This window comes from Eleutherodactylus coqui, chromosome 9 (assembly GCF_035609145.1).
Source record: "Eleutherodactylus coqui strain aEleCoq1 chromosome 9, aEleCoq1.hap1, whole genome shotgun sequence".
Taxonomy (NCBI): Eukaryota; Metazoa; Chordata; class Amphibia; order Anura; family Eleutherodactylidae; genus Eleutherodactylus; species Eleutherodactylus coqui.
Genome location: NC_089845.1, coordinates 168,881,642 through 168,895,736, shown reverse-complemented (window position 1 = coordinate 168,895,736; position 14,095 = coordinate 168,881,642). Strand labels below are relative to the sequence as shown.

Here is a 14,095-nt window from a genome sequence, read left to right as displayed (position 1 = left end):
GGTTTGAGGCACGGGTGACTTTTGGATAACTTTTTTATTGCATTTTTTGAGAGACGAACAAAAGAAAAATAGCAATTCTGACAGAAGTTTTTAATTATTTTTACATCGTGTGCCATGCAGGATAAAGAGCACAATATGACTGCGTTGTTATGAAGGCGATAATACCGATTATGTGTTGCTTTTAAAAACCATTGGGTGGGTCTCTTCTCCGTGTAATAAGGGTTTTAGTGGGGAACACATATTTTTTTAACTGGATTTTTTCTTTCAGTTAAACATTACTGAACTTGTTTGACACTATTTTTAGTCCCTGAATTAGGGTTGCCACCCAGATGGTATTTTTTCTGTCAGACTGGTGCCGGTATTTTTTTTTACCGGCCCTATTACAGGCCAGTATTTTCAGAGCCTGCACTGCCCCCTAGCACCAGCAGAGGAAACCTTCCTGACATCACGGGAAACCCAGACCTGCAGAGCCGACAGCTTACAGGGCCTCCGATGATGTCATGTCATGTGATACCCTGTGTGGGAGGAGTCAGGGATCAAGTGACCACGGGGGTTAAGTAAATGTAGGACTCTGCAGCGGTGGTAGGACTCTGCAGCTGTGTGTGTGTCAGGTTGGATGTAGTGGAGCTGTGTGTGTTGGAGCTGCGGGGTTCTGGATGGATGGATTGAGTGAGTAAGTGGAGCTGTGTGTGTTGGGTTCAGAATGGATGTAGGGGAGCTGTGTTTGCGATGTGTGTGGGGATCAGAATGGATGTAGTGGAGCTGTGTGTGTGATGTCTGGGGATCAGGATGGATGTAGTGGAGTTGTGTGTGTGATGTCTGGGGATCAGGATGAATGTCCGTCCGGCCCGGCAGTTATAATGTCGGGACCCAAGGAGGAGAGCAGAGGAGCAGTACATGCGATACAAGGTATGTACCATGTACTGCATGTAATCTTGTATGTTTAGGTGGTTATACCAGCTGTACATATAATTACATATAGGACATATCTCCCTTACATCAGCATCACTATATACAGGGGAGGTATATCTCCTGTATATAGTGATATGGACCATGCTGGAGTAACTTGGGTATCTCCTGTATATAATTATATATGTGTAGATTGTATGAGATGTGAGTGTCTGCAGCGTGTTCTTATGAGTAGATGGTGTGTGAATCACACTAAACGTCATCTACTCGCGAGAACACGCTGGCCTGGACCCCACAAATGCACACAGCCACTGGACAGGATCCAGGAGGTAAAGGAGAAAAAAATGCTGTGATAAGCCACGCCTGCATTACGTACAGTGGGGGGAAAAAGTATTTAGTCAGATCCCAATTGTACAAGTTCTCCTGTAATTGACCTCATAGGTAGACCTCAACTATGAGAGACAACATGAGAAAACATCCAGAAAATCACATTGTCTGATTTTTTAAGAATTTATTTGCAAATTATGGTGGAAACTAAGTATTTGGTCGCCTACAAACAAGCAAGATTTCTGGGTCTCACAGACCTTTAACTTCTTCTTTAAGAGGCTCCTCTGTCCTCCACACATTACCTGTAGTAATGGCACCTGTTTGAAGGACACCTGTCCACAACCTCAAGCAGTCACACTCCAAACTCCACTATGGTGAAGACCAAAGAACTGTCAAAGGACACCAGAAACACAATTGTAGCCCTGCACCAGACTGGGGAGACTGAATCTGCAAGAGGCAAGCAGCTTGGTGTGAAGAAATCAACTGTGGGAGCAATAATTAGAAAATGGAAGAGATACAAGACCACTGATAATCTCCCTCCATCTGGGGCTCCACGAAGATCTCCCCCCGTGGGGTCAAAATTATCACAAGAACGGTGAGCAAAAATCCCAGAACCACACGGGGGAACCTAGTGAATTACCTGCAGAGAGCTGGGACCAACGTAACAAAGGCTACCATCAGTAACACACTACGCCAGGGACTCAGATCCTGCAGTGCCAGACGTGTCCTCCTGCTTAAGCCAGTACATGTCCAGGGCCAACTGAAGTTTGCTAGAGAGCATTTGGATGATCCAGAAGAGTATTGGGAGAATGTCATATGGTCAGATGAAACCAAAGTAGAACTGTTTGGCAGAAACACAACTCGGCATGTTTACAGGAGAAAGAATGCTGAGTTGTATCCAAAGAACACCATACTTACTGTGAAGCATGGGGGTGCCAACATCATGCTTTGGGGCTGTTACCAGGACGACTAATCCGTATACATGAAAGAATGAATGGAGCCATGTATCGTGAGATTTTGAGTGCAAACCTCCTTCCATCAGCAAGGGCACTGAAGATGAAATGTGGCTGGGTCTTTCAGCATGACAATGATTCCAAGCACACCACCAGGGCAACGAAGGAGTGGCTTCGTGAGAAGCATTTCAAGGTCCTGGAGTGGCCCAGCCAGTCTCCAGATCTCAACCCTATAGAAAACCGTTGGAGGGAGTTGAAAGTCCGTGTTTCCCAGCGACAGCCCCAAAACATCACTGCTCTTGAGGAGATCTGCATGGAGTAATGGGCCAACATACCAGCCACAGAGTGTGCCAACCTTGTGAGGACTTACAGAAAACGTTTGACCTCTGTCATTGCCAATTAAGGATATATAACAAAGTATTGGGATGAACTTTTGTTATTGACCAAATACTTATTTTCCACTATAATTTGCAAAAAAATTCTTAAAAAATCAGACAATGTGATTTTCTGGATGTTTTCTCATGTTGTCTCTCATAGTTGAGGTCTACCTATGATGTCAATTACAGGAGAACTTGTACAATTGGGATCTGACTAAATACTTTTTTCCCCCACTGTATGTAGTGCATGCTACTAAGCCTATGACATCAGCCTATCAGACTCTGCTGGAGGCGGGGCCTAGTAGGATGAGTGACATGGCAGACATGGAGGCCTTTGTTAGGCTTCCAGCTGTCATGGGAACCCAATGGTACCTTGCAATCACACTGCGGGGTGCCGATGGGTGCAGAGCTCTCTCCCCCTTATTAAAACAGAAGATAATCAGCAGCAGTAACTTCATAGCAATAGCTGGGAAGTGGATTTCTGATGCACGCTGAAGGGAAGGATCCTGACGCTGGACCCAAAGACTACTTGCCACTGTAGTAAATCGACCTCCTGTGTAAGGTCGAAACGTTGCAGATCCTGTTGTGGAGAAATAAAGAAAGACGCGTCTTATTTGATACTAGATTTTGCACCATTTTTGTTGCTCCTGGAGTTTCTGCAGTTGCATGAGCTCCTCCCCCGTCACCTGCTTACATGCTGCAGTTGCTATTGATTGTGGCAGGTAAGGGGTTAAACTGCTAGGATCTGAGGCCTTTCCGTTCCTGGCAGTTAGAGCAGGAGCCCCGCTGTCAGTAGTCACCAAGCCACCGCCTTAAAAAGATGGCTGTGCAGGTGTAAAGCTTATTAGTGAGGTCAGTAAAAAGGTGTATTGGATTCATGAAGGGGTTCATTAAAGAGCCTACATAATACCGCCATATGGTTCCCACATCATTTCAGTGCCCAAATAATACCAGCATACATATTACTGAGTGGGTTTAAGTTGTTATTGAAGTTCTCATGCCAGCAGCCCTACAGTTGGTAAATGGGTTCTCAGGGGATCTGCCAGATTATCACCAGCTGAAACCAGTGCCACTCTGTATACACTTTTAGAGTCCCCGCCCCTTTATTGGAGCCCCCGGGCCTCTCATGATTGGCGCCCCCTGTATGGTAATTCTCCCCGTGACCCCGGAGTGCGGTATAAAATCACGTGCCAAGTTTTCCGCAGATCAGTTTCAGTGTGAATCCACATTAGATGAGAAAATCCAGCAATCGGAGCGACTTCCAGCGAGGCCGGTCATCGGTGCTAGACTAGCCGGGGGCTCACTGCCAGCTGCGGGGGGTTTCTCGTGTGGAGAGTATACAGAGAATGGCGCAACCGAGGAAAACAACCAGCGAAAGGGGACCCTGTGGAAACAAGTCATCACTGAAAGGGGTCGGAGGAGGATGTCAGGAATCGTTCTGACCAACAGGCGCTGCACGCCGGCTTTAGCACTCCTCATCATTAACAAGGTGCACTGAACGCCCTGAAAACAATGGCAGCCTCTGACAGCGCGTAGTGCTGCGCTAAACGCTGAAAATACGGTCTGTGTGCGGGCGGCCTTAGTGTATGACGACTGCACACTGTATACACGGCTGACAAGCAGACCTCACACAAGGGACCCTCAGCTTTCATCACGGATGTGTACCATATTTCCATGTACTTTACCTCTCCGGGATGCAGGAAACGCTTTGATTCTGGACTGAAAGTGATGGAATTACTGAAAATTTGGGGAAAAAATCTTTTCTTTGACTGGAACAGATGAAAGCTGCCATATGATTAAATATTAAAGGCCGATCAAAACTGAAAACCGTCCGCCCTGCAAGTTTAATGGCCTCTGAACACTCAAGGTCTCGTTCTTCTAAAACCTCCATAATGAAATTGTCAAAAAAATCAGCTACAAAGTGCCAGGAGGGAGATGATAAAGGTCACTGCAGCTTATAGATCCACTAGACTTTATGGAATATTGAGGTCCTCAAGATGTCGATCTGGGGGGGGGAGGGGGAGGTATTAGGTGAAGGCCAGTTGGATATACAGAGCACTTCCATATTAACCTAAAAGACAATATCAGGTTATACCAGCTGTACATATAGCGATAACTAGCTGGCATTGGACATCTAGCTCGCTCACATTGCAATCTGTCTCCCTGCATTCTACCAGGGTCTAATGGTGATTGAGCCGCCCTGCAGTTTATCAGAAGACAAGCGGGGCCGCTTGTCTTCTGCATCCAGCTGTTCCCCACTCGGAGCACCCGGTTGTTATACAGCTGAGCGCTCCGATTGGAGGATGCAGAAGACAAGCGGAGCCACTTGTCTTCTGCATTCAGATGTTTTCTGCACGGAGAGCCCGTCTGTTATACAGCCAAGCGCTCCAAGCGGGGTATGGAGAACACAGCTGGACCGCTCTGTTCTTCATACCCAACCTGTGTTCAGGGAGCGGGATACAACTGAAACAATAGTATCAGCTGTATCCCGCTGTGAACTCCTGATAAGCCTGATCGTTGTCTTTTAGCACGCTGAAAGATCAGAGATCAGCGATGGTTTAACAAAAACTGCACGATGTAAGTGGTTACACACAACGATTATCGCTCAACACACGGCTTGTGAATGAATATTGAGCAATAATCATTGTATCTAAATGGGCCTTTAGTCAGGTTATATCAGCATGGTCCATATCACTATATACAGGATGTATAACTTACACCAGCTGTACATATATAATTATATGCAGGATATCCCCAGGTTATACCAGCATGGTCCATATCACTATATACAGGAGATGGATAACTTATACCAGCTGTACATATATAATTATATACAGGACAGAACCAGGTTATACCAGCATGCTCCATATCACTATATACAGGAGATGGATAACTTATACCAGCTGTACATATATAATTATATGCAGGATATCCCCAGGTTATACCAGCATGGTCCATATCACTATATACAGGGAGATGTATAACCTATACCAGCTGTACATATATAATTATATACAGGACAGAACCAGGTTATACCAGCATGCTCCATATCACTATATACAGGAGATGGATAACTTATACCAGCTGTACATATATAATTATATGCAGGATATCCCCAGGTTATACCAGCATGGTCCATATCACTATATACAGGAGATGGATAACTTATACCAGCTGTACATATATAATTATATACAGGAGATACCCAGGTTATACCAGCATGGTCCATATCACTACATACAGGAGATGTATAACTTATACCAGCTGTACATATATAATTATATACAGGAGATACCCAGGTTATACCAGCATGTTCCATATCACTATAAACAGGATGTATAACTTATACCAGCTGTATATATATAATTATATACAGGAGATACCCAGGTTATACCAGCATGCTCCATATCACTATATACAGGAGATGTATAACTTATACCTGCTGTACAGATATAATTATATACAGGAGATACCCAGGTTATACCAGCATGCTCCATATCACTATATACAGGAGATGTATAACTTATACCAGCTGTAGATATATAATTATATACAGGAGATACCCAGGTTATACCAGCATGGTCCATATCACTACATACAGGAGATGTATAACTTATACCAGCTGTACATATATAATTATATACAGGAGATACCCAGGTTATACCAGCATGCTCCATATCACTATAAACAGGATGTATAACTTATATCAGCTGTACATATATAATTATATACAGGAGATACCCAGGTTATACCAGCATGGTCCATATCACTATAAACAGGATGTATAACTTATACCAGCTGTATATATATAATTATATACAGGAGATACCCAGGTTATACCAGCATGCTCCATATCACTATAAACAGGATGTATAACTTATACCAGCTGTACATATAGAATTATATACAGGAGATCCCCAGGTTATACCAGCATGGTCCATATCACTATATACAGGAGATGTATAACTTATACCAGCTGTACATAAGGAATTATATACAGGAGATACCCAGGTTATACAAGCATGCTCCATATCACTATATACAGGGAAATGTATAACTTATACCAGCTGTACATATATAATTTTATACAGGAGATACCCAGGTTATACCAGCATGCTCCATATCACTATAAACAGGATGTATAACTTATATCAGCTGTACATATATAATTATATACAGGAGATCCCCAGGTTATACCAGCATGGTCCATATCACTATATACAGGAGATGTATAACTTATACCAGCTGTACATATAGAATTATATACAGGAGATACCCAGGTTATACAAGCATGCTCCATATCACTATATACAGGGAAATGTATAACTTATACCAGCTGTACATATATAATTTTATACAGGAGATACCCAGGTTATACCAGCATGCTCCATATCACTATAAACAGGATGTATAACTGATACCAGCTGTATATATATAATTATATACAGGGGATACTGAGGTTATATGAGCATACACCATATCACAATATAAGGAGATACCCAGGTTATACCAGCATGGTCCATATCACTATATACAGGAGATACCCAGGTTATACCAGCATGGTGCATATCACTATATACAGGAGATCCCCAGGTTATACCAGCATGGTGCATATCACTATATACAGGAGATGTATAACTTATACCAGCTGTACATATATAATTATATAGAGGTGATACCCAGGTTATACCAGCATGCTCCATATCACTATATACAGGATGTATAACTTATACCAGCTGTACATATATAATTATATACAGGAGATACCCAGGTTATACCAGCATGCTCCATATCACTATATACAGGAGACGTATAACTTATACTAGCTGTACATATATTATTATATACAGGAGAAATTAGCTGATATCGAGCCATAATATAGTGTTAGGTCAGGATCAATACCTGCTTTCCATTGGTGTAAATAATGAATGTGGTGAAAGCGTCGGGAACTAAATGATATATTTTGCAATAAACCTAAAAGTAGTTTCACACGTGGCGGTAATATCCGCCATGAACAAATGGGCCCTAAAATCTGCAGCTTTTGCATGAGTTTTTCTTGCAGCTTTGTTGCAGATTTCGACAGATTTTGATGTGGAAATGGGGGTAATTTCGCCCTCTGACAATCCGCAGTGCCTCCGCAGCCGCCCGCCTCTGGTCTGCATATACAACAGGAGGATCTGCAGTGAATTCCTCTGTGGCAGATTTTGCAATCACATTTGAAAGTGCGGTTAGAGACCTTGGGCATTTGTATGACTATTTGTATGCCAGTATGAGCTTTCATGCCAGGGCCATACATTATTTCAAAAAGGTGGGTGTGGCTTAGCCTCAAGGGGTGTGGTCACATGCAGTCCGCCACATTTACTACGATGTATGCCACAAATAGTAGAGGCAAGTAGAGGGAGAAAACGTGGAGGCAGTGACAGACTTCATATATCTAGGCACAAAGATTACTGCAGACGCGGACGGCAGCCAGAAAATCAGAAGACGCTCACTTCTTGGGAGGGGAGCAATGACCGATCTCAATAAAATAGTCAAGCACAGAGACATCACACTGACAACAAAGGTCCGATAGTTAAAGCAATGGTATTCCCTATAGTAACCTAGGGATGTGAGAGCTGGACCCTAAGGAAGGCCAAGCGAAGGAACATAGACGCTTCTGAGCTTTGGTGTTGGAGGAATATGCTGAGAGTGCCTTGGACCGCAAGAAGATGAAACCCGTCCATAACTCCAGACCGCTCACTGGAGGGAAGGATAGTAAAGGCAAAACTGAGGGACTTTGGCCATATAATGAGAAGGCAGGAGACCTTGGAGAAGATGCTGATCTTGGGGAAAGTGGAAGACAAAAAGAAGAGGGGCCGACCAAGGGCAAGATGGATGGATGATATCCTCCAGGTGACGGACTGGACCTTAGTGGAGTTGGGGGTGGTGACTGCCGACCGGAAGCTCTGGCGTGGGCTGGTCCACGAGGTCACAAAAAGTCGGAAGCGACTGAACGAATAAACAACAACATGCCACAAATTGTCATACATTATAGCTGAAACGTATGCCAGTTCAAAGCTGGTGTAGGTCTCCAACCGGCCCTCGAAAGTGCCACCAAATACAACAAATGATTAAAAGGCTTTTACCTGCTAATATATTTGTCGCACTAACACGGGTGCAAGCTTTACTTATAGATAGATATATACATAGATATAAGGCAGATAGATAGGTAGATATGAGATAGACAGAAAAATATGATAGAGAATAACATAGATATGATAATAAATATATATGAGATAGATAAATAAATAGTTGTGAGGTAGATAGATATGAGAAAGATAGAAAAATATGTGATAGAGAACTACATAGATAGATATTTGATTAATATAACATAGATAGATATGCGATAGATAGATATGAGATAGATAGAAGATAGATAGATAGATAGATAGATAGATAGATAGATAGATAGATAGATAGATAGATAGATGTGACATAGATAGATGTGACATAGATAGATGTGACATAGAGTGACATAGATAAATAGATAGGTAGATATGAGATAGATAGATAAATAGATAGATAGGGGATAGATAGATAGATATGAGATAGATAGATAGATATGAGATGGATAGATAAATGAAAGATAGATGGATATGAAATAGATAGATAAATAGATATAAGATAGATAGACAGATATATAGATAGATATGAGAGAGATACATAAATAAGATATCAATATCTAGATATATAGATGTGAGATAGATAAAAATATATGAGATAGATAGATATGAGATGGATGGATAAATGATAGATAGATAGCTGGATAGAAATTAGATAGGTAGATAAGGGTTAGATAGAAATAGATAGATAAAAAGATAGAGAGATACATAGATATGATAGATTGATCTAAGATAGATAAATAGATGACAGATATGAGATGGAATAGATAGATTTAAGATAGATAAATAGATAGATAAATAGATATGAGATGAGATAGAGAGATGCAAAGTTAAATGATTAATAGATAAATAGATGTGAGATATGATATACATAGATAGATAGATAGATAGATAGATAGATAGATAGATAGATAGATAGATAGATAGATAGATAGATGACTGATATGAGATAGATGGATGGATAGATAGATAGATTAATAGATAGATATATAGATGTGAGATAGATAAAAAAAATATATGAAATAGATAGATGATAGATAGCTGGATAAAAATGAGATAGATAGATAGATAGATAGATAGATAGATAAGAGATTAATATATAGATATATAGATGTGAGATAAATAAAAATATATTTTAAATATATATATATATATAGAGAGAGAGAGAGGATAGATAGATAGATAGATAGATAGATAGATAGATAGATAGATAGATAGATAGATAGATAGATAGATAGAAATTAGATAGGTAGATAGGTGTTAGATAGAGAGAAATAGATAGGTAGGGAAATAGATTGATGTGAGATAAGCTAGATATGAGATAGAGAGATACATAGAGACATGTAAGGTAGATAGAAAAATATGAGACAGATGCAAAATAGACATGAGATAGATAGATAGATAGATAGATAGATAGATAGATAGATAGATAGATAGATAGATAGATAGATATGAGATAGATATGAGATAGATAGATAGATAGATACATAGATATGAGATAGATAGATAGATATGAGATAGATATGAGATAGATAGATAGATAGATAGATAGATACATAGATATGAGATAGATAGATAGATAGATAGATATGAGATACATAGATGTGAGATAGAAGATAGATAGATATGAGATAGATAAATAGATAATAGATAGATAGATGTGAGATAGATGGATAGATGTGAGATAGATATTAGATAGATAGATAGATAGATAGACATTAGATAGATAGATAGAAGATAGATAGATAGATAGATAGATAGATAGATAGATAGATAGATAGATATGAGATAGATAGATAGATAGATAGATAGATAGATAGATAGATAGATAGATAGATAGGTTAGAGTGACGGATAGATGTGAGATAGATGGATAGATAGATAGGAGATGGATAGATAGATAGATATGAGATAGATAGATAGATAGGAGATGGATAGACAGATATGAGATAGATAGATGTGAGAGAGATGGATAGATGTGAGATAGATAGATAGATAGATAGATAGATAGATAGATAGATAGATAGATATGAGATAGATAGATAGATAGATAGATAGATAGATAGATAGATAGATAGATATGAGATAGATAGATAGATATGAGATAGATAGATAGATAGATAGATATGAGATAGATAAATAGATAGATAGGAGATAGACAGATAGATAGATAGATAGATAGATATGAGATAGATAGATAGATAGATAGATAGATAGATAGATAGATAGATATGAGATAGATAGATAGATAGATAGATAGATAGATAGATAGATAGGAGATAGAGAGATAGGAGATAGATAGATAGATAGATAGACATTAGATAGATAGATAGATAGAAGATAGATAGATAGATAGATAGATAGATATGAGATAGATAGATAGATAGATAGATAGATAGATAGGTTAGAGTGACGGATAGATGTGAGATAGATGGATAGATAGATAGGAGATGGATAGATAGATAGATATGAGATAGATAGATAGATAGGAGATGGATAGACAGATATGAGATAGATAGATGTGAGAGAGATGGATAGATGTGAGATAGATAGATAGATAGATAGATAGATATGAGATAGATAGATAGATAGATAGATAGATAGATAGATAGATAGATAGATATGAGATAGATAGATAGATATGAGATAGATAGATAGATAGATAGATAGATATGAGATAGATAAATAGATAGATAGGAGATAGACAGATAGATAGATAGATAGATAGATATGAGATAGATAGATAGATAGATAGATAGATAGATAGATAGATAGATAGATAGATATGAGATAGATAGATAGATAGATAGATAGATAGATAGATAGATAGATAGATAGATAGATAGGAGATAGAGAGATAGGAGATAGATAGATAGATAGATAGATAGATAGATAGATAGATAGATATGAGATAGATAGATAGATAGATATGAGATAGATAGATATGAGATAGATAAATATATATATATATGAGATAAACAGATAACAGTTAGATAGATTCTTCTTCCCAATATCATCTTCATGCTAATTATAACCTGATTAGAATCTCGGCACAACACCTTTGCGGGTTGCCATGGTAACATGGAATGCTGCGTGCACATTGTAGACACACAGCTGAGCAGGAGGCGGCGGAGAACACGATTGGGTCATCTCTTCCTCGGAGTCGCTGAGAGGATGAACTCATTTTGCTATTTTGTAACAGAAACAATGCAGAACACATATGTCATCCCAGACACACGGCGGCTCCTCCATCCTGCGCCCTCATCCCAGACACACGGCGGCGGCTCCTCCATCCTGCGCCCTCATCCCAGACACACGGCGGCTCCTCCATCCTGCGCCCTCATCCCAGACACACGGCGGCGGCTCCTCCATCCTGCGCCCTCATCCCAGACACACGGCGGCTCCTCCATCCTGCGCCCTCATCCCAGACACACGGCGGCGGCTCCTCCATCCTGCGCCCTCATCCAGCAGGGAGACACCGGCGGGCGGCCGCTCTCAGCCGCGGGCACCATCTGATGCTTCTCAGACGAGGACACAGAGCCCCGCTACCGTCCACGTCCATCCGCAGGCCCGTCTACCTAGAGCGAGTGCTGGTCCGGTGCGAACCACAGCGGGGCATCTAGTGATATGCACGTTGTGCGCAGATAGCTCCTATGATTACCTGGCATCGCCACCCACTAAATAGGCCACTGAGCACATCACTGCCACAATGCCACAATGCCACAATGTATTCTGGAGGTCTTTCTTGCCTCACGTTGTCCCAGTTGCACTACTTAATAGCCGTCTAGCCGAAGCCTATGAGAGGTGATTAGGCTGTTTATCAGGCAGCTGACAACCAATTAGAAAATTCAAGAATGACCACCATTAGTACATCATGTTATATTATTACCCCCAGAACATTATATATCTATGTATACGTGTAGGATTACTCACACAAAGGCATGGTAGAGCAGTGCCCACCCTCTGGGTCTCTCCAGGGCATCATAGATTAAAGTTTGTAGCCTCCTGTACTTCGCATTGTTCCTCTTGACCGGTCGGCTACAGGTCAGAGGTGTTTTAGCCAAAAGCCCAATTCCCTGTGGGTTCCGCTTCACGTCCTCCTTCCCTGCGCCCACCAGCAGCAAGGTCCCATCTTTATCCAGTCCGGTCCCTAGAGAGCTGGGTTCTAGATCCCCTTTCTTCTCACCCTTGTCATCTCTAGGAGGACCTTCCGAGTGTCTGCTCTTCAGCCCCATCTTGACTGGGTGAGCTACTGGACGGGAGGCCAGAGAGCTCCAATGCCATGATCTGAGAAGAAGCAAGGGTTACATCTCCAGCAGGTTGACCTGAATGAGATCACAGATGGCCCTCTGTGGGTGGCATCATCACCGCACCGCTACACGCATAGAAAATGTGCCCACCACTAGTAGAGTGCACAGAAGCAGGAGACCATCATCACACCAGCATTGACCAGCCTACTCCTCTGCTGCCTTCAGACAGGTCCCCAATCTCAAGTCAGGGAGTGGCCCATTGTACGTCTCCGACAGCCTCAAAAATCACCTCCTCGATGCCGAATTGTTGGCACATTTTTGTAGTTGCTCACATGATATGTGCCTTGAGCTTTGGGGCTACCAAGCGCTGGCAGTCAGATGGTCAGACCCTGCTGTGCATGAGCATTGTGGAGCCCCATCTCATGTCTGCTGTCTTGCAAGCCTGATGCCTCCTGCTGCTGCGGCTTCTGCTCGCTTCCTGGTCCTTTTTTGTGTTTCTAAGGAGGGGAATCCTGGTTTTCCTTGCGGAATAAGGAGAACTGATGGCTTCCCTACAGGCTGTGCAAGGAAGACACCGAGCAGCTGAGGAGATCATGCATCCTGTACTGCCTGTCACTCATTCATTGATGAATTGCTCAGGATCTTCCTCCTCTTCTGCTGCTTGCTGAGCTCTGTCTGATGGGGAGAGACTCTGAGAGCCGGGAGGAGGAGGGGGGTGTAAAGGAGGGGCCCAGGGTGAAAGACACAAGAGTGTGCGAGAATGGAATTACATCCGGAGAATGACAGTGGTCCCCATAATCTGTGAGATCCAGAAAAGCAGAGGTTAAAAGGAAGACTCTACCCCGCAGCGACGCAGCGTCTTCCGCAGCATTTATTTGTTCAAAAACATTGAGGGCAGATGTTACTGTAAAATGGCATTTAGGTAACTTGTGTTTTTTTCAAAACCCAGCATGCTCTGCATTTTTTGGATCAGGGTTCATACAGGTTTACAAAAACATTTTCCCATGACATTTCCATGACAAAATCTTGATTTTCAATGACACTCGCAGAACTCAACATACACGCAATCCAAGGTTTATGTCTCCTTCACACTGGCAATCATGATATTGCTGCGTGAAA

The 14,095-nt window shown here is 41.6% G+C and overlaps 1 protein-coding gene across 1 annotated transcript in view; it reads right to left on the bottom strand.

Annotated features, from left to right (window-relative positions):
* The window catches only part of KCNQ3 (potassium voltage-gated channel subfamily Q member 3), a 223,699-nt gene extending 210,730 nt beyond the window's left edge, over nt 1–12,969 (bottom strand). The window contains exon 1 of the mRNA XM_066578783.1: nt 12,660–12,969. Coding sequence (XP_066434880.1) covers nt 12,660–12,961 — 302 coding nt within the window. The 5' untranslated portion in view covers nt 12,962–12,969. The remainder of the gene's footprint in view (nt 1–12,659) is intronic.
* Nucleotides 12,970–14,095: the final 1,126 nt, after the last annotated feature.